Source organism: Festucalex cinctus, chromosome 3, assembly GCF_051991245.1.
Source record: "Festucalex cinctus isolate MCC-2025b chromosome 3, RoL_Fcin_1.0, whole genome shotgun sequence".
NCBI classification, from domain to species: Eukaryota; Metazoa; Chordata; class Actinopteri; order Syngnathiformes; family Syngnathidae; genus Festucalex; species Festucalex cinctus.
The window spans coordinates 16,263,987-16,285,049 of record NC_135413.1 but is presented as its reverse complement, the minus strand read 5'-3'; the positions used below and the strand labels follow the sequence as shown (position 1 = coordinate 16,285,049).

Sequence of the window (21,063 nt, the reverse complement as noted above, 5' to 3'; positions counted from 1 at the left end):
TACATGTCCATCAGACGATACCCTAGTGGGTACCGTCTGATGGACACAGCCACAACTATAACTGTTGCTGCTTCAATAGCAAACATAACTACTACCTCTACGATTTATGTATTTTACGCGTGTTATAGATTTGTAAATTGATGTTGTGTATAATTCTGCCTCTTTTATCTTATAGGATATGTAATTTAACAATGCTGTATTGTGTATCTGACACTTCATATGTTAGTTGAATGTAATTTTGGTGCTCCGTATGTTGTATGTATGTAGTTTTTAACTGTTATGTAATTTTATTTTATGAGGACTACAGATGGAAATTAGCATATTGCTAAATCTGGTGCAGCCATCTTTTTAATGTTACTGTACACTGTCCTTTTAATAAACCAAACTCAAACTCAAACTCAAATCGTGAAGATCTCCCAATGACTTAGCAATGAATAACACTGACATCAGCAACTGTATTGGACATTTTTAATGTAGACCATTATAAATCATTCATTAAAAAAAACAAAACACATTTTGCAGGTTAATGTTACAAATATATGTATAACAACAAACATTTTGTTTGGGAATACTAACAGTGTGTTTGAGCGAGGTCACCTAACAAAATGTAAATGGAGGGTGAAACATTATGTTAATAGATTCAATTCTCATAAGTATTCAGCTGGGAAAGAGCAATCAGGTAGAGGGTTCTCCTTGGGCGGTTCTTTCTGACCCATGTTGGTTGCTGACGGATCCTGAACACACACAGACCTATGTTATGATCATGTCAATCACAGTCGAAAATGGGACTTATCAGTCGTGTAAATATGCTTTATTTTCTAACAATTGTAAAAAAACAAACAAAAAAAACCTGTCAATCTTGTAACATCCATCCATCCATTTTCTGAACCACTCATTCCTCACGAGGGTTGTTGGAGGGTGCTGGAGCCTATCTCAACTGGCTTTGGGCAGTAGGCGGGATACACCCTGAACTGGTTGCCAGCCAATCGCAGGTCATACAAAGACGAACAACCATCCACACACAAGCACACCTAGGGACAATTCAGACAATTAACCTGCCATGCATGTCTTTGGAATGTGGGAGGAGACTGGAGTACCCACGCAGGCACGGGGAGAACATGCAAACTCCAGCCTGGAAGGCCGGAGCCTGGACTCGAACCCGAGTCCTCAGTACTGGGAGGCGGACGTGCTAACCACTCATACACCGTGCTGGCCACACAATAATCAGTTTCGGGGGGGGTTTGTAGCAGGAGGATCTTTGTGAATCATGAAAAAAAATGCAAGTGGGTTCTTCAGGTATTTGAGTCTTGACACTTGTGTGACAATTATCAATATATGAAGATCATTTGAATTTACAGAAGTATTAAAACCAATCAAACTTGCGGTTGGCACATGCTGATTTGCAGGATTTTATTTTTTATTTTTTTAACAGTTTTTCCCATATTTTGGGGGATTTATACATAGATTTTTTTTTAAATAGTGGGCAAGCCGAGGGTCAGCATGGTCCTTATCCCTATGGTCAACTGTATATTAGATTATTATTATTTTTGTTTTCATTTCAAATTTTCAGATTCAAAACATAATCAAAGAATCTGTATATTTAATTGGTGCTGGCATGTTGCAAAAAAAAGTCAATTAAATTTGGTGTTTAGTTCCCATTTAAGTCATCGCCCACTGCTGTTTGTTAGTTACAACTCTGAATACTAACAGTTAACTTCAATGGTGTGACATTTGATGCAGGAAGTTTGTTTTATTTGACTTAAATATGCAAATGTGGATGATGAATGACTCACCTTTCCAACAGAGGAAAGGTTGATCATGCTGTAACTGAATTTGCTCTCGCTGTGGAAGGATTAAGAAAAAAAGGCCAAAAAAAAACGATGTTAGGCAATGTGCTAAGCACCAATGACGTCGAGTGGAGGGAGGACGGCGTCTCACGTGTTATCTGCGTTTGACCCGGCGGTCTCAGAGATGTTCAAGACCCGCTTTGATCGTCTCTTCCTGCATGTGTGTGAAGTGGGAAGCCGCTTTTATTTAATGCATGCTGACAACAACAATCCGGTAATACAAACGAACAAGACTCACACTCTGCACACGCAGATTAAAATGAACGCCACGATTAAGAATCCGCAAAAAGGAGCGACGATGTACATCATGATCCAATCTGTGAGGACAACAGAAAGACCCATTACCCACCCAATATGGATTTTTTGTTGTTGTTGTTGTTGTTTGTTTTTTTACATGACATGACCTCATAAAAAGTATCAAAAGGCCTCCACAGAAGGAAGTGGTACATTTCTATTCTGTGTAGTTTCAGCTACTTGAGCTACTATATATATATATATATATATATATATATATATATATATATATATATATATATATATATATATATATATATATATATACATATATATTTTATTTTTTTTTCTTCTTCTTTTTGTTCACCAAATACATGTTCTTCCTGAAGTAATTATTTGGAGGGCAACTTTTGACTTTGACTTGAGTCATATATTTCAAAGTAACAGCCAACTTGAGTAGAATGTTCAAGTACTCCACCCACCTGTGCCAATTGCCATGGCTACCTCCATGAGTTTAAGATCTAAAGGAGTAAATCAAAGAAATCATACATCAAGAATAAGCACTCACACATTAATGTATCTTATTAAAATAAAATAAAAATATTAATCACAATCCATCCATTGATACATGAATTTAAGTACATTGAAATGTTGACATTTTCAAAATTGTACCTTTACAAAAAGTAACAAAAAATGTATTAAAAAACACAATTGTTTATTAAAAGGACATTGTATTTATATTATATTTTAAATTGGTTTGGTAAATTGGAAACTCACTCTGGATCTTGACCTCCACTGGGGGTGAACTGGCCGAGCCCACCTCGTTGGTGGCCGTGCAGCCGTACAAGCCGGCGTCGGCGGGCTTGACCGACTCTATGGTCAAGGTTTGACCACGGGGCAAGTTTTGGGGTTTTGTGTCGTTCACCTTCCACCACATGACCGACTCGACGGGCGGGTTCGAGTCAGCGTCGCACTGCAGCACCAACTTTGCATTTTCAGCCAGCACCAGAGAAGAATTAGCTCTCACCGCCACATCTTTGGGAGCATCTGACAGAGAATTTACAATTTATCAGCACTGTCTCAAATAAATACCTCATTTCCGAGCATTGTATTATTTGCTAATGACTTACATGTGACTTGCAAAGTCTTTTGCGTGCTTCTTTTTCCGAAGGCGGTGCCGGCCTCACAGACGTAAACGCCGCTGTCGGCCGAGGTGGCTTTGAAGGTGTGTGACAGTGTGTTGTTTTTGACTGGGTTGCCATGGGAACTAGAGCCAGGCCAGTCGGACGAAAGCTTGCTATTCACTCTGGTGAAGGTGAGGACGGCGAGCAAGTCGCTTTGCACCGAGCAGAGCATGGAGACCAGCTCACCCTCAGTGATCTTGGAAGGCATGGATAGCACCGGCTCAGGCAGATTGCCTTGGGAAAGATATGACAAACCCAAAAACGTATAAATACCTTTTTTTTAATACTTTCTCCTTCACTCCCAAAAACATATTTATACGTTTTTTGTTTTGTTTCGTTTGTTTGTTTCTTATGCTAGACCACACAGAAGGTGACCTGAGGAGGTCACTTAAAGCAATGGTAGTTATTACAAAAAACGGCCAGCAGGTGGCAGCAGAGTATAAGAGATCAGCCAGTGCCATGTTGCAACACGCTTTTTTAGTTTGTGAATGATGAAACTTAGCTATATTCTAATGCTAATTGCTGCAAAATGGAAACAGATACAAATACACTTTTTGTTTCCTGAAAAAAAGAAGAAACTCTAATCTTTCCTTTGGTAGGTTCCATGGTTTTATAGCAATAGAACACAATATTCTGTGGGCCTTGCAAAATCAATCAAAATCCAGTAAAACAGCCGGGAGCTCCAGTGAAAATGACTGGGAGTGAATGAGTTAAAATATATTCCATTTGTTTGTTTTGTCTGTTTTTTTTTGTTTTTTTTTAAACCTGCTTTCGTATTGAACTTCTACTTTTCTAAACACAGCATTCTGATTAATATCACGTTTGAGGAAGGAGAATAAAACAGCAAAATCCACCCATTTATTAGCCAACTCAAGGAGCGGCCATTTTGTCATCAAATTGCCCTGAGCAGATCTCCATATTGAGAACCAAAACAAAACCAATTTTCATTATGCTGATAATCTTTTAACTTGTTTTAACTTGATGATCATATCCTATTTTTTTTTAGAATAGCACTTTTTTTTTATTATCCAGAATTGAGGGAGCATATTATATATGAGTAGGTGAGAAATTACAATAATTTGTTACATTGTATAAATATTTTCTTTTAAGTATTTTAACGTCCACACACAATAGGTAAACATAGTATTTATTTATTTTTTTTGTATAAGACATAGTCCCCCTTCTTAAAAAGTCCGCTAAAAATGGTCTGCAGGCCATACATTGGACACTACTGCGTTAAGCCAACTGTAACTTTTTATAATTGTTAAAAAAAAAAATTCTAATTTTTAAATTTAATTTAGTAACACAAAGGGGTAAATATTATCCTGCTTTTCAATTTGTAAGACTATATATTTTTAGAAATTTTACATTATGTTAAATCTATTTGTTGTCTATTTATTTACACATTTAATGCAAAATTAAAAATCATTAAAACAATAATATTTAAATGTAATTTAAGCACAAAACTTGGTAGTATGATTTGTTTGTAAATATTTATATTCATATAATTTTTGGAAATAACTCAATTATTTACATTTGATTTATAACATTTATAACACACTAGAACAGGGGCGGGTGTCGGGGGCCAAAGTCCTGCATGTTTTGGAGGTTCCCCTCTTCCAACATAAACTGATTCCAATCAAAAGGATCATTATCAGGCTTATGCAGAACTTGCTGATGAGCTGATCATATATCAGCTGTGCTGGAGAAGGGAAACACACAAAACCTGCAGGACTCCGGCCCTCGAGCACCGAGATTGCCCAGCCCTGCACTAGAAGGATGTTTACTTATCCAAAAATTGTTTTAAATGACTTTTACATCATTTCCTTCTTAGCACAGTTAACACTGAACTCACTGTAAACTTTGACCTTCACTGGGGGTGACCTCGCCGAGCCCAACTCGTTGGTGGCCACGCAACTGTAGATGCCGGCGTGGTCGGGCGTGATGTGCGTCATGATTAAAGCTTGTATGTCGGCCTCATTTTGGTACATGGAGTCCGCCTTCCACCATGTAACCGACTCGATGGGCGGATTCGAGTCGGCGACGCACTGCAACTTCAGCATGCTGTTTTTGTTGACCACCAGGGACGGATTAGCTTTTACCGCCACGTTTCTGGGAGCATCTGACAAACAGGATAAGAGGATCAATTATGTCATAGTAACTGAAAAATTAAATAACCACCATCTCAAATAATTATATACTGTATATGGTGGAACAGTGGAACTGCACGTTATCATTTATTCCTATTACTAGCTTCTTAAAGGTTGAAAAAAAAATCTGAGCCTTTTTTTTTTCTTATCCCTATATTTTTTTTTATGACCATCCTGCAGATTTTTATCTTCTTTCGAACCTGACGTATGGTCTTCCACTCTTACACTGCTCTTTCCAACTCCTCAAGAGGAGTTGAAACCCTGTCTTCCTTTTGGTAAAAAATCAAATTGATACTTTACTTATTTAGCCATTTTGGCAGTCAAACATCAATATTTTGCCTGTAATAAATTTGAAATTTTTATTATTTTTCATGTACAATTAGTACCTTTAAAAACACATGTTGCAACTTGCTGTCGACTGAAAATGACATCACAAGGGCTCAGGTAACCAATCACAGCTCAGCTTGTAAATGTCACATGACCAAACCTAGAAAACAGGTGAGATGTGACTGACCCCATGTGATGTCACTTTCAGTCGACAGCAAGTTGCAAAATGTGTTTTTAAAATTACTATTTGTACTATTTGAAAAATAATGAAAGTATCCAATTAATTATAGACAAAATATTAACTTTTTATTGCTATAATGGGCTAAATAAGTGAAGTATCCCTTTAAGAACAGCGCATACTTTTAGTGATCAAATGTAAGAATCCAGTTTACAACAACAATAAAATACAATAAAGTAATAGAGTAAATAATCATTAGGTTAACCCAGGTACTTTGGCACAAATTGCCCCAAGCACACCATTTTGAAAAGAAAAAAAAATGCATCCCTCAGCTGTTTTTCAGCCAGCATCATGCTAACCATATCGACTCATGATGTCGCTTACTAAAAACACTAAAACATGTGTGAACTGTTTTCAAAGTTTGCCATCAAAAAACCTTAGTCATAGGAATTTTACTTAAAAAAAATGTTTTTTGAACATATGTGCACACACTCAAGCTATGTGTCTCCCTTTTTTACCGAATGAGCAAAAGGGATGTCTCTTCAAAACTATGTGGTCACATGAGCCAACTTCTTCTATGGTTTTCTAAATAACAGGGGTGGAACTGCTTGCCCCTTGGCACAAATTACACCACTTTCCCCTACTGTATTTCCTCAAATAGTGGCCTCCGCTCATATATCCTCCTGACTACTCGGAAAAAAAACATTGTCCAATCATGTTTATTTTGATATTCCCCAATCATTGTGAAGTAACTGGAATACTGCAAAAGAATAAAAAAAAAAAATCTTTATTTTTAAGCTATGATGGGTCCACTACAGAGAACATTTTTTAAAACTTAAACGCTAGGCTCAAATACAGTCAAAATAATTCAAACAAAACTTTAATGTGTTCTTAAGACTCTTAGCATGTTTTCTACAAGACTCTTACATTAAGAGTCTTGTAGAAAACATGCTAACAACATTTAAAGCCTACATTTGTTCAATAAAAAGTGTTATACAATTACTTTTCCTCTTCCCTAAAAAGTGCTTGCACTGAGGGAAGCCATTTTCTTTTATGATGCAATCAAAAGGTAACAAAGCCCCACCCCTACACATTTGGTATCACTGGAAAGCTCTGAATGTCCTCTGTATAGCACAAAAGGAGTTAATTCAATTGTATGCACTTGGTGGGAGATATTAAGGTTTAAAAAGGCCCACTAGAGAGGACAAATTTGAATTGCTGGTAGTCAGGAGGATAAGTGCTGTGTACCTTGATTTATCAAACCAACCTCAAATGAATGCCACGCCTCATATTGTTACTCCACATTAATGTCAAATTCAACACATTCTCTATTGATTCTTCAATTCAAATATAAATTGTTCACCATTTTCAAATTCACCATTGTTTAGTATTGATACTTTACAGCAGGGGTGTCAAACTCATATTAGCTGAGGGGCCGCATGAAAGAAAATATATTACTAAGGGGGCCGGATCGGTAAAATAATGGTATATAACTTTTACCTAACAATTTGCCTCAATCATATGCAGATTTTTAAAAAACAAACCATAACTTTAAGTTGTGTGTAAAATAATGACTTCCACGGTGATTCCGTTTACAAGTTACATTACTCATCTGGACTGCTTTTGAAATGACAAATTTATATATTTGATCTGTGGATGGTTGATTAATTGGTCCGGCATTACATTTTTTTTACTTTACAAAGTCGTGTCGCGGGCCGGATTATAACCCTTTGCGGGCCTGATCCGGCCCGCAGGCCTTGTGTTTCACCCCTGGACACCCCTGCTTTACAGCATCATTCACAATCGCCACAATGACAAATAGTTGCCTCTGCTCTATTAGATGCACTGCATGTTAAATTATTTTGATGTTGTTAGTCATTACTGTTAAAAAAAAAAGACTAAAATTTCATCATCACTCTTTCAACTAGCCTCCTTTTGAAGTGATGCCAAGCTTCAGTTTACTGTATTCAGTTTCCATACACTGGCCAAATCGTAAATTCTACTGTATCAAGTGGTCAATTAGTGGTCAATTAGTTTGTAATTATCCTTCACTGTACTGCTTATCAAAACATTTATCACCTCTGTCTCAAATAGCTTCTGCTCTAATTGATGCCGGACATCATTTAGCCTCATTTAACGATGACTTACATGTGACTTGCAAAGTCTTCTGTGTGCTTCCTCTTCCTTCAGTGTTGTTGGCCTCACATTCGTAAACGCCGCCGTCTGTCCAGGTGGCCTTGAAGCTGTAGGACAGGACATTGTTTTGTGAAGTCTCGTCAAGGATAGCAGCGACAGACCCTGCGGACAACTGGTCACGGGCCGTCCTGGTCAAAGTGAGGTGGGAGAGCGGGACGCTTTCCACCAAGCAGAGCACGAAGACCATCTCGCCTTCAGGGACCTTGTCGGGCATGTGCAACCCCAGGTTTGTTGGACCGTCTTTGATGGAGAGGCAAAAAAAATTAAAAAAAAATTAAAAAAAGATTACCATGTCTTTCACAGACTCACTTGATGTAAACATCATACACAAATGTGTTTTTGTGTGCGTGTATTTTTTTAGGGCAATCCAAATTAATCAGAAGAAAAAAGCATCTGTGTAGTTAATTCTAAGTACATTCTACAAGCAGTTTAACTGGAATTTCTGATGTGGGAAAAAAGTTTTTTTCAAGTAAATATCAATCCCCATGTTTTTTTTTTTCAGTGTAATTGCTCACCCCTCCCCTCAGATGAAAACAAAAGTGGCTTGCCTCTCGTCATTAACTTCAAAAAGAGGTTTGTTAGTCATCTCTGCAAGCAGCCAATCATATTGCAGCTGCTTACAAATGCTTACATAAACTAAAGAAAAGCTCATTTGCGGTGACTGACAAACTTTTGTTTGTTTGTTTTTTAACCTTGACTTTTTAAAACTATGGTAAAAAACTGCAAACTGGTAATTGGTCCATGCCTAGCTCATTGAACAGTCCACGAACATATTTTTCTTTTAACCCTATAAAAACAAACATATCATTAAATACAAGACATTTTGAGCCCTCTGTTTTATGAGTATATTATTATTTCTTCCCATTAAAACCCATGACGTATATGATCTGACACATGCATTGCACGGATAATCCATTAGGGGGCAGGATCACCCAATTGATGGCTTTTCCAACGACGAGATCACCCCAAATGAGAAAGGAGAGACACCTATACTTATTAATAGTGGGAAATTTGATTTTTGGAAATACTAATATACTAAAACCCCTTCAAACCTGTATTTTTTCTGATGGGCATTTTTATTTATTTTTTTAAACTGATTTAGACTTTTCCCAGGTAAGAAGATGGATGGGTCAACTTGTGTTTTTATTTGTAGTGGACGCCAGGATAATATGGCTGTCACGTATTGTAAAACTTACCAAACTTATATGTAACATTTTTAACATGAACATCATGCAAATCAATTTGCGATTGTGCTTGGTTAGCTAGGATCCAATCATGAACCAGAATTGTTGATATAATCCAAATGATGTTTTTTGTTTTTTTTTGGTTAAACATGCAAACATGTCATGTCCAATGCAATTATCTATGGATCTGACAGGGTTAAAGCACTGTGACCATATGTATCAAATATGACACAAATCAAAAGTCACATTTGGAAGTTGATTTTTTTTTAAATTTTTTTTTAATGTTTTTGTTTGTTCAAAAGAACCAATAAATACTCTATTTACAAAGAATCAGAATTTCTCTCATATATTTCAAGGCTCAGGCTACAATCCCAGGTACGTGGTAGGGAAAGGAGGATCTGAAAATGGTGGGCACTGATTGAGTTTAGTGACTCACATAGGACGTGGATGCAGAGCTGTTCACTGACTCTGCTGGCGCCCACCGCGTTGGTGGCGCTGCACGCGTAGCAAAAGCGGTCGCTCGGCTGCATCTCGCGAAGCAGGTGTTCCTTGTTATCCGGCAACGTTTCCAACAGGGGCCCATCTTGGCTGAACAGCGTCCAGACGTATTCGTACGGCTTGGGGTTGGCGTCGGCGGTGCACTGCAACATGACGGATGTGCCCGCTTTGACCTCGGTGTTGGCGGACCCCATGATGGAAATGCTGGCATCCCGCGGCATGTCTGCAAAGCGTTACGAGATACGAGAAAGGTGTCACCGATACGCTGTCAGGCGACACTCATAAGATGCTCAGACTCACATTCCACGTCAATGAGAAGTGGGGCCGACGTTGCGTATATCTCTGTGTAGACCGCGTTATAGGCTTTACACTTGTACCGTCCCTTGTGCTCGCGCAGCACCGGCGACTCTACTAAGTACGTGGAGTCTTTCTGGGACGCGATGAGTTTGTCGTCTTTGTACCATGAGAAGGTGTCGGGCCAAGGGTTGCCTCCCTTCACCAGACACGACAGGAGCAAATTTTGGCCCCTTTTCACCGTGGTCTCATTAGAGCTGATCCCAACAGTCGGCAGGTCTGAAAGTTTACGTTAGGTGTGCATGTAAACGGACAGATGGATGTTTACATAGAGATCCGGACGTCATGTGATTATTTCTCCGTGGCAGGAAAGTAGCAGCGGAAGGGTTAATGGACTACAATGAAGAAGAGGGATAAAACCAGCGTTTATCCATCAACTTGCCGCCCGAGACCATTGACAGCCACTTGGATGAAAAGGGCGCGAGGTGGACAGGTTGGATGATATTATCATTGCCGATGAAGTGTCAGGAGTGTGTTCATTTTTTCAACTTAGCAACGCTGCTATGTGGAATTACTCCCTCTCTTACACTGGTGAGTGCTTACAAATCTGATCATACAAAGGCTTTACAAGTTTGTACAACCCGGATTTATTAGCCCTTTAAAATGCCATCGAAGTTAGCAGTGTCAAGCAAGTCTTGCAGTGTTATTTAGCTACGTTAGCAACTTAGCATCTGCTAATACGGTCGCTGCCGCCATTTATGCCACAATAAGCTTTCTTTATGGTGTTGGTCAGTTGTTAAATTCAACTGGGCAATATCTATTAGACCATAGCAGCACAAATAAACAAAATGGATCATTTCCACCACATTTTGTGTGTGGTAACTTGCCGTGAGCGTCTGCTGATTGAGCCACCATGTACAAAGTGCCCGATCACGTCTTTCGCCTTCATTTAATAACTGTACTACATCTACTCGACTAACTGATTCATCTGATATGAAGTGATTTCCACACAAACAATTATGAGGATCCTAAATCCTCAATCTTGTTCACCATTTTGTGATCCGTGGGCTACGCATTGGTTCCTCTTTTGGTAGCCTGGAAAATGCTCAATTCTATTTTTGCCTCTTCTCATTTTGGCAGCTGGTCCACAACAGCTGTAAATCATTGTTAAAGTTTGGCATTTGCCTTTACCCAAAGTGGCAGAGGTGTTTTCTATGCTGCCACAATGGCTGCCTATTTTGGGACACGTGACGTCAACGTTCGGATCTCTGAGTATGAATGGACATGTTAAAGTGACTGAATTATTTGTTTACTATATATGAAGTGCACAACAAGGTGAACGGACTCACATTTGATGTCAACGTCAATAGTGGACTCGTTGCTTCCCCACTCGTTTGTGGCAACACACTTGTACTTTCCGCTGTGCTTGATGCTGGCGGACGAGACAAGCCACCGAGCCGCCTTCACGAGCGACTCATCATTTTTGAACCACTCAAACGTGGGGGCGGGATTTCCGTTAGCGGTGCAGACCAGCATCATGCTGTCTCCTTCTTGGACGAACCTGACGCCTTCAGAGAAGCTTACGTTAACGACGTTGGGGCTGTCTGAAATCAAGAAAACAAAAACACATCGAGTCAGACATCAAATGAAAGCTCCCGATGAGCGATTTCCAGATCTGGCGCCACTTTGACAGCTTGCGCTTATATGATAGAATAGTAACCAAAAAAACATTTCCAAACAGGCTTGGTGGCTCCCCTACATCAGAGTTGTTGTTTTTTTTGTGGACCAACTTTATTATTAACAAAAACAAAAATTTAAATTGAAGAACATTTTTATTATCATTTATTAAATAAATTAACACTTGACTGATTTTAGAAAATCAATTAACTATATTTTACATTTATAAAACTAAAACTACAATTACATCATTTCACTGTCATTTGTCATTGTCAAAATCATACTGGAGCCTTCAGTTTTTATGTTAAATTTATTTAAGTATTATAATAAAGAAAGGTCAGTTATTTGGGAATTGTAGTTTACTTGATTACCCATTGACTTTTTTCTAACTTTCACTGGGAAAAAAAATAAATAAATAAATAAAAATAACTAGAATCCTAAAACTAATAAAAGCCAAACTAAATAAGCTTAGAAAAAAATAAAAGTAACAAAACTGTTCTAAAAACAAACAAAAATCAAAGCAAAATAAAAACTAACAAAACTATTCTAAAAACTAAAATGAAAAAATCAAAACAAAATAAACTATCATGAAACCCCCCAAACTATCAAATGTCTATTTATTTTGTTAATAATTGCTTTTTAATGTCTGAGTCACCATAAAGCTGGCTTTCCTTTCCTTATAACCCTGACAAAACAAAAAGATGCCATTTAAATTCGGCAGCTACAGATTGTTGCTATCCTGGGCTTTCAATGTTAAAAAAAAATTTTAATCTGAAAAACAAACAAACAAACAAAACAGAGTTTTCCTATCATTTCACCTGGTTTTGATTTTAAGAAACAAATCATGTTTATTTTTATATTGACAAGTATTGTGTATTACTAACTGCAAAACATCCTTTTTACTGTTGTACTTGTCATTTTAAAGTCTGTGCTTCTTTACTTTCAATATAGCATGAATTGCCTATAAGGTCATTTTTAACATCAGTTTGATTCACTGTAAAAGCTCTTACATGGTATATCTAAAGTGACGTATTTCCTCAGGTATTCATCAGTGTTGCCCTGCACCTGGCACACAATCTTCTTGCCATCATTCTGCCAGTCGTTTGGAATTTGGGCTATAATCCTATTCCTACTGACAACAAGGGGCAACCGGATCGGCAGATTGTCATCCAAAAGTTGCAAGTTTACAGGACATGTTTGGCTATTGTAGTTGCAAAACAACAACTTATTTAATTGTCCCATGGCGGTTGGATGAACAATATCGACGAGGCAGGGATTATCTGCAAAGACAAGTCATTATTATGGAAATTAAACATCTTTGTTCTGGACATCAAATTTATCCTGTAATATTCCTGACAATGTTAAAAATGTGGAAATTCAGATTTTTTTTTTTTTTTCTGGAAGTCATTTTCTATAAATAGGCAGCACTGCTATGTGCAACATAGCATGTACAACATGCTGTGCGTGTATTCATTGACTCATGTAAAGCATTTGGTATCATCACTCCAGAAATGTAAACAATATGGCATGACAGGTGTTGCACTTAAATGGTTAAACAGATATCAGTTATTTAAATAGGTTTGGGAATGTAAAAATAAATAATGCTGAATCACACGAGACGAGTGACCTGTGGTTTATAATTTTTATTTATTTATTTATTTATTTTGAGGGGTGGGGGGTGGGAGGGGGATTATGAACTCCCCAACGTGGCCCCCGCCCTTCTAAACTCTTGTTACACTTAACAGCTAGTAGGGGTGCGAATTGCCTAGTATCTGACAATTCGATTCGTATCACGATTCATAGGTCACGATTCGATTCGATACCAATTAATCCCGATACAAATTTATTAGTCGATTGTTGAGATATTTCTTTCTCAAATTTATAAAATACTAATCAGTAAACTTGTTCAAGTACATTGTAAGATTTGTTTGAAAATGTATTATTTATTTATCTGAAACTTCAGTCATAACTGTCAGCCACTGTATTTAACAAACAGGTTGTAATCTGTTTCTTGTTTGAACAGCATTGAAATAAAATATTAAGGCTTAATGTTACATTAATATAAGATTCTTCCATGCTTAAGGCGTCCTAACCCTAAGTAAGATGTTTTGTTGAAATGTTTCCATCAAAATGGATGTTTAAAAATCGATTCAGCTGCCTATTGAATCGATTCGAAAATTGCGTGATGTAATATAGCGATATATTGCCAAATCTATTTTTTTTAACACTCCTCATAGCTAGCATGCAAAATGAAAAATGTACATGACATTACAAAACATGAAAAAAAAAATGAAAATTGTAGAAAGGGGTTTGATCGTGTTAAAAAAAAAATAGTTTGATTGTTATAAGTTAACATTAAATGAAAAATAAAACCTGAATTTAAGGTGCTTTGTGGCATGAAGTGTCAGAGGTTTTTTTTTCTTTTTTTTTCAACTTGGCTGCACTGCTAACGTGGAATTACTTTTACGTTTGAAACATGTTTGAAATACTTCTGGAGGGTAATGTATATTCAATGTAATTGCCAGGGTGACCCAAAACTTTTGAACAGCGGTGTCCATGTATGAATGATGTCATTCTTTGTGTGTAATTTCACTTGCCTTCCACTTTGACAACAACAGATGCCTCTGCCCATGGTGAGCCCTCAGCCAACTGATAAATGAAACTGTAACTGCCGTTGTCACTTTTTTTTATGTCGCACATCAAGGACATCAGTGAAGTTCCGGCATGCCAAATTTGAGAAGGCAGCAGTGAGTCCTGGATTTTGACACGGCCCACAAAGTCCGGGTGGACTGGCCACACATTTGTGTCAGAGCTGAGAATGACCGTACCAATGAATTTGTTCTGCGAGGCGCTCCAGTATGAGTCTTTCATCCAAAACCAGTTGACAGGCAGCCCAGGGAGGTCGCGATTGGACGTTAGGGTCAGTTCAATGCACGAGCCCTCTTTGATAGACACGCTTTGGGTACTCACTTCAAAGGGTAAGTCTAAACACTGAGAAGCTGTGGCAGAAAACAAAATTAAGTTTCAGCAAAAGTCATAAAAAGACAAAAGAAATTATGATTTTAATTTTAAAGGGGGGAGGGTCAAGAGCTAAGCCAAGCTACCTGTCAAGAGAAACGCCAAGAGAAAGAAAACCAAGGTGTGATTCTTCATTCCACCACTGCACCAATTACAATCACACAGATCTAAAACAAACTGAATAAATATTAATATTTTATATATAAATGTAAATAAATAAATATATCGAGAAAAAAAAATAAGCATTAATAATTCCACACAATACTACAAATCCCAAGTTACGACAATGTCAATAAAATGTCATTATCAAAAAATGTGCAATGATTTGCAAATATATAACTAAATACTGCACACTACAAAGACAAGATATTTAATGGCCAAATTGATGAACCTTTGCAAATATTTATATTTACTTTGTTTTGAATTTTGCTGGGACACGGGCACCTTTGCCAGGGTTACATCATCTTTTGCTTTTAACTCATTCACTGCCAGTCATTATAGAAAATTTTTACATTTCCAATACTCACGTGATATTCCATTCAATAATTATATATAAACCGAATCTACCAAATAACAGAATAGACTCCCTACTTTTTGTCCCGTCCCGTTCTTTTATAATTGACAGCTGAAAAATGTAGGTTTGCCAAAATACAGCCATTTCTCCCATGGACTCTGAAACTGTGTTTATTTCCTATAAAATGGGGCAATGATGTCATCTACCGGTGGTTGGGCATCAGTAAAGTTGTTTCCAAGTTTGATATATTTACAGTGGAGCATGCTCAGATTCGCCCCCATTTAGCACCGCTCTAAAAAATACAATTGACAAGTATACTTGTCAAAGGCAGTGAATGAGTTTTAACAACACCCAAGAAGCAATTTGAGAATATTTATGATTGATGTACAAACTTCAATTGTTCAAGAATGCAGGAACTCGTTTGTCGTATTTGGAGCTTCATAATGGGCCAGTTCATAATACATGAATAATTCAAATATAGTAACACTGATGATAACCTATACTTTTATATTTATTTATTTATTTATTTATTTATTTTAAAAGAGATCTGTACTTTTACGAACACTGACGCATGCGGCGACTGTCAAATTCTTCAATGATTTGAGCTAGAAAAAGATGCAAAGAAAAGTTTTGACTTTTAGGGTGGTTGCTAATCTTGGAATCAAAGACGATCAGGGAAGGATTTCATGGAATGGCAAGGCACACTAAACATGGTCATCTAACAACAGTATAGTTTCCAATATTAAATAAATTAAATAATAAATACATAAATAAATGAAGATTACAAGTCCTCACCTCCCAGCAGTATATGCAACTTCAACAATGCTTCTGAAAGTGATGACTTGCAAGCCTACTGCAGCATTTGGGAGGTCAAAACATGACTCTTTCATCCTTTGCTAAACAGCACACATGTCAGGGGACAAAAAGCCTTGTTCCATCAACATCAAAACCGGGAACTGGACGTCCGTTCTGACTCCAGCATGGCCAGATGAAGCCTTATGAAGTCTTAAAGCATTTCATACATGGTCAATTTGTCACCATTGTTATGACGATTACTGAACTGAACTATTGAACTAAACTTTATGAAAACTGATTAGCTTGTGCAGATTATGAAGGTTTCAAAATGACAACAATGATTGACACCATCTGGGACACGAATTTGATACCAATGATTGATTTGACCTTGAGAAATTTCATATATGATTCCAATGTATCTGTGCCATTCTCAACGATTCCTTTCAGTGACATTACATGGAGCACAAGATTAAGCATGTATCACGTATTTTACTACAAACGTTACAAGTGCTGACTGTTTTGTAGCGACAGTTATGAAAAACGACATCAGGATTTTGAAACTTGGGTCAAAGAGATCGACAAAACCAGTGTTTAATGTGTGAGAGATTGTAATGAAATCAAGCCAATTGTAAGGGCTGGGTATTGCTGCCAAACTCACGATACGATACGTATCACGATACAGGGGTCACGATACAATACGTATCGTGATACACATGTATCCCAATACTTGATCCCGATATATTACGTTCATTTACTTGCATTTTATAATAACAGTCATATGTATACCTAAAGGATATGTTTGTTATGCTGACTGACAAAAATATTTTTGTTAGCAGCTCTTCTGGTTTACCACCAAGCGGCATGCCTGGTTTAAATGTGCACGCACTGGAGAGCAAGCAGCTTTCACAGACACACTGGGAACATTTATTAATAGGCATGAGCCGATATGAGCAAAAATATCAAAGTATTACAATTACAGCTCTAAAATGTGCTTATTTAAAATATTTGGGGAAATAAAAACAGCATTTTTTTCATGTAACACATTCTATTTAGTTTTTAAACAAAATATACGAAAATTGGTACATTACGATACGTGCCATGTTAAGTTTATAAGAAAATAAATGTTGACATTCTTCCTCTGCTTTCATTTATCTTAGCAAGACACAGTGTCCAATCACTGGTGAGCTATTTTTGCATTAATTGAAGGCAATTAACATTCAAAGACGCTGCTGGTTTTTATTTTTTAGGTGCAATGCAAGCTGCAAAGGTAAAAGTTAACTGCCAATTTAAAGTTAACGAGCAATATCGATTCTGATTCCTGCGTATCGATACGTGTATTGTAATGAGGCCCGCAACGATATATTGCCGTATCGATTTTTTGAGCACACCCCTACCAATTGTACTGTACATGCAATGTCTCTGTTAAAGGAGAAGGGCGGCCATTTTAACTCTTTCTGTGAAGGAACCGAGATGTGATGGTGGACCTAGGTGCAGGGAAAACAGGGCGTGGAGGCCGAGGTACAGTCAAAAGGATTTAAGTAACCAAAAACAAGGAGCTGGCTAAAAAGTAGAGATGATACGCTCGTGCCTTTCTGCTCGAATCTGATTCGAGCAAATGAAGCGGAGGCGTGTAAAAGCAGTGGTCCGACAACTGCTTCGGACATGCCGAAAATCACGTGACCACTGCAAACGAGGCCTCGAACGTCACAAACGCGTCGGCGGCTTCACGCTGTTTCACGGGAAAGATGAACTCGGTGTTTGACAAACCTACCTGTAGTAAATAAAGCCCCGATTACTTGATACAAAAATTAGGAAAGGTAATGATCATTCGGCTCAAATATTTTCTCCATTTTAGGATTATGGAAATACGTATCCCATAATAAAAAAAACAATATCCCTGTTCACAAGCACCGCACTTACACATTATATTCTGTCGAGTAAATTTGACTCTATTTACAGTGCAACCAAATAGACAATTTCAGAGTAATATTTGCACTTGGAAGAGCGTAAAATAAATAATTAAAATAATAATAGTCAAAATTCGAACTTACGAGCTTCAGTTTGAAAGACAGCTGCTCTACATGATCGGCCACGGAGCTCCTGACCAGTGGCGGAGCCAGACTTTTATAAATAGGGGGGCCAGGGCCAGGCCAAGGATACTTCATCCAAAGATGATGCCAAATTTGTTTTCATGAAAATTTATTTCAATCGGAGTCTCTATCGAAGTTCAAATATATTTAAGTACATATTAAGCACAGGGGAGATTTTTGCACATAATGTGCCGTTTATTAAGAATGTATAAAATGTACAAAAATAATAATTCAGCACTGTTTAACTTGAATGAACTTGCACGCACACGCAGATACTGTATTCATGCAATTACAGTACTTTTATCAACATAACATTATAATATGAACATAATGCAAATTTGTATTACAGTATGACTAAAGATCCTGTCTAAGTGCCAAACTCTCCTTGTCGTTTCATTTTCCACACACCCTATGAAAAATAAATTTATTACTCCAACTACTACTTCATTTACAACCACATAATTTATTAATGTGATTAATTAATAATAATGTTAATAAATCCTCCACTTCTACCTGTAAATGCAAACGTCAGTTAGTGTCTGTTTGAACTTTCAACCATTGGAGGGTGCTATTGTATTGCATAACAACAACAACATACTTATTTTTAGCTTGCACAAAACTACGTTGCTTATTGATGTCCGTCCAAAACAATCTATCTGAACTAGAGGTGTCAGTGGATTAAAATTTGTAATCAAATTAATCGCATTACTTCAATAATTAACTGACTATTAATCACACATTAATTGCACATTTTATATCTCAATTTATACCTACATTTACAATAAAATGTACAATTTCAATATGTTTTTTTTTTTTTTAGTCATTGATAGAGTAATTTCATCACAATTCAATTAAAAGAATTTAAAAATTCATTGATAGAGTAATTTCATAACAATTCAAGAAAAAAAAGTTTAAAAAAAAATAAAAATAAAATATGTGCTGTACTGTAAAACCAAACCAAAGCGTGACGGATTTGTTTTGGTCATTTTTCTATCACTACAACATGGTATAATTGCATTTGTAAGACAATAGTGAAAGCTCAATGCATTTCTCTTTTCATATTAGGAGCTGCCTAATTTTTAACATGAAGTAACTTGTGAAATTATGCACATTTTTAAAATTGTAAAATACAACACAATCCCCACAAATATATGCATTCGCGCTAGGCTTTTATTTTGTTAAGTGAAATAGGATGTGCATTGTAAAATGACAAATTTTTACTGCACAGGAACCAGAAACGACCGATGTGTTCTTTTCATATTAATAGCTCTGTAATTTTAAACAATAAGTAACTTGCGAGTTTCTACACATTTTAAAATTGTAAAATACAACTTGACGCCAATCCCCACACATTAGGCAGTATCATTTAATTTATTACTGCTAAATTGTGTTATAGTGACTCCTTTTAATGACGTCGGACGCTTTTATTTTGTTAAGTTCTCGGATGCGAGACGCAGCTGAGGCCGCTCTACTGTTACAGCGAACACATCGGTAGTTTCACTTTCACCTTGATGAGATATTTTGTGGAGATGCTGAATAAAATACGCCTCACATTTAAAGATAAATAGGATTGGGCTCACTCCAACTGTCAAGACGGCGTCCATTCGGCTCTTTACTCTCACAGGGGTTTCAGAGTGCCCATGGACGCCTCTTGGTGCTCGGTGCGAACGCAACGGCTAACAGAGTGCGTTCTTTCAAAGCAAGGCACGGGTGGTAGTGGTGAGACACAGTCCAAATGGCTCCTCCACCTATATTCTGCCCCTTAAACACTGTATTTTAGCTCCAGTGCTTTTCTATTGGGTAGTTTTGACATGGACGTTTCTACTGCGTGGTGACTAGAATTCCCTGAGTAGAGGCTTTCCAAATAAGGAGCGGTCGTTAATCGAGCGTTAAAAAAAAAAATAGTGCCGTTAAAGGCACTTTAAGTTAACGAGATAATAACGTGACAATTTTGACACCCATAATCTGAACATAAAAGTTATTTTAAACAGTCACTCACGTCTCACAGGCAAACAAACATGATATAGCCAAACGCCAACATGCATTCTCGGTACTCAGGAGACTGCTCCTTAAAACAGATGATTCTCCTTCTCCAGACTCCTAGTGAGGTGGATTATAATGCTTTGTCGTAAGTAGCGCCAGCCACTGTTCAGGAGGGGCATAACAATTAGTAGGCGTCTGCTTGAAAAAAATGCTGGCAGGCTGCATCGGCAAGGCGTGCGACGTCACTGCGCCGGTGCCGTGATATGTCAATCATTTGGCGTCTGCTGGGTCCAATCACATTTCAGCAGGTGCACGTGCCACCCCGGCCCGGCCCCCCCTCTGGCTCCGCCATTGCTCCTGACGTCAGTGATGTGTATTAGTATACCGCTGGTCAGCCGGAATCTTCCTGCAAACGGCAGTCTCGAAGCTGCAGATCGTGAGGTCTTTCCTTAACTCATTAGAGATAGGCTTTTATCATTTCTTTGTTTTTTTTTCCAATTCTTTATTTTATTCCCTTCCAAGTGTAAATAACAGCCTACTCTAAAAATACTGTTGCGAAAACCAGACAAAAACAATACAGACTTGAAAGTTCAACTTTACTTGTGTAAATAACACTTGAAAAGGACACAATCAGTTACAAAAGATAGACATCTACTGACACTTATATGAACTTATGAAATGCCGAGGCTCATACATGATCGCAAGTAATGAAGCTTTGTAAACAGTGATTCTAAAAATTCCATTTGCGCAGGTTTGACCAGCAGATATTGAAGTGTGTCAAATGCCTCGAAGCAGTGCTTCGTTTTAGAGCAGCCAGGCGCAATTGTCTCGAAAGTGGTTCATTGTTTCGGAAAGCCTCGGTTTATCCATCCCTACTAAAAAGGAATTATACAA

The 21,063-nt window shown here is 37.5% G+C and overlaps 1 protein-coding gene across 10 annotated transcripts; it reads right to left on the bottom strand.

Annotated features, from left to right (window-relative positions):
• Positions 1–454: 454 nt before the first annotated feature.
• LOC144015784 (B-cell receptor CD22-like) lies at positions 455–20,312 on the bottom strand. Of its 10 annotated transcripts, none has more exons than XM_077516116.1 (17): positions 20,186–20,275; positions 16,097–16,197; positions 14,874–14,954; positions 14,367–14,768; positions 12,780–13,049; positions 11,442–11,696; positions 10,099–10,371; positions 9,737–10,021; positions 8,069–8,356; positions 5,121–5,387; positions 3,212–3,499; positions 2,859–3,128; positions 2,564–2,602; positions 2,086–2,164; positions 1,939–2,001; positions 1,794–1,842; positions 455–734 (listed from the first exon to the last, which is right to left on the bottom strand). In XM_077516116.1, the coding sequence occupies exons 3-17, from the start codon at positions 14,920–14,922 to the stop codon at positions 648–650; spliced, it is 2,964 nt and encodes a 987-aa protein (XP_077372242.1). In that variant the 5' UTR covers positions 14,923–14,954; positions 16,097–16,197; positions 20,186–20,275; the 3' UTR covers positions 455–647. The 10 variants fall into 10 exon arrangements, with proteins under 10 accessions (XP_077372242.1, XP_077372240.1, XP_077372238.1 ...); XM_077516114.1 differs by having other exon boundaries at positions 14,874–14,964; positions 20,186–20,274; XM_077516112.1 differs by lacking the exon at positions 16,097–16,197 and having other exon boundaries at positions 20,186–20,312.
• Between the last annotated feature and the right edge of the window lie 751 nt (positions 20,313–21,063).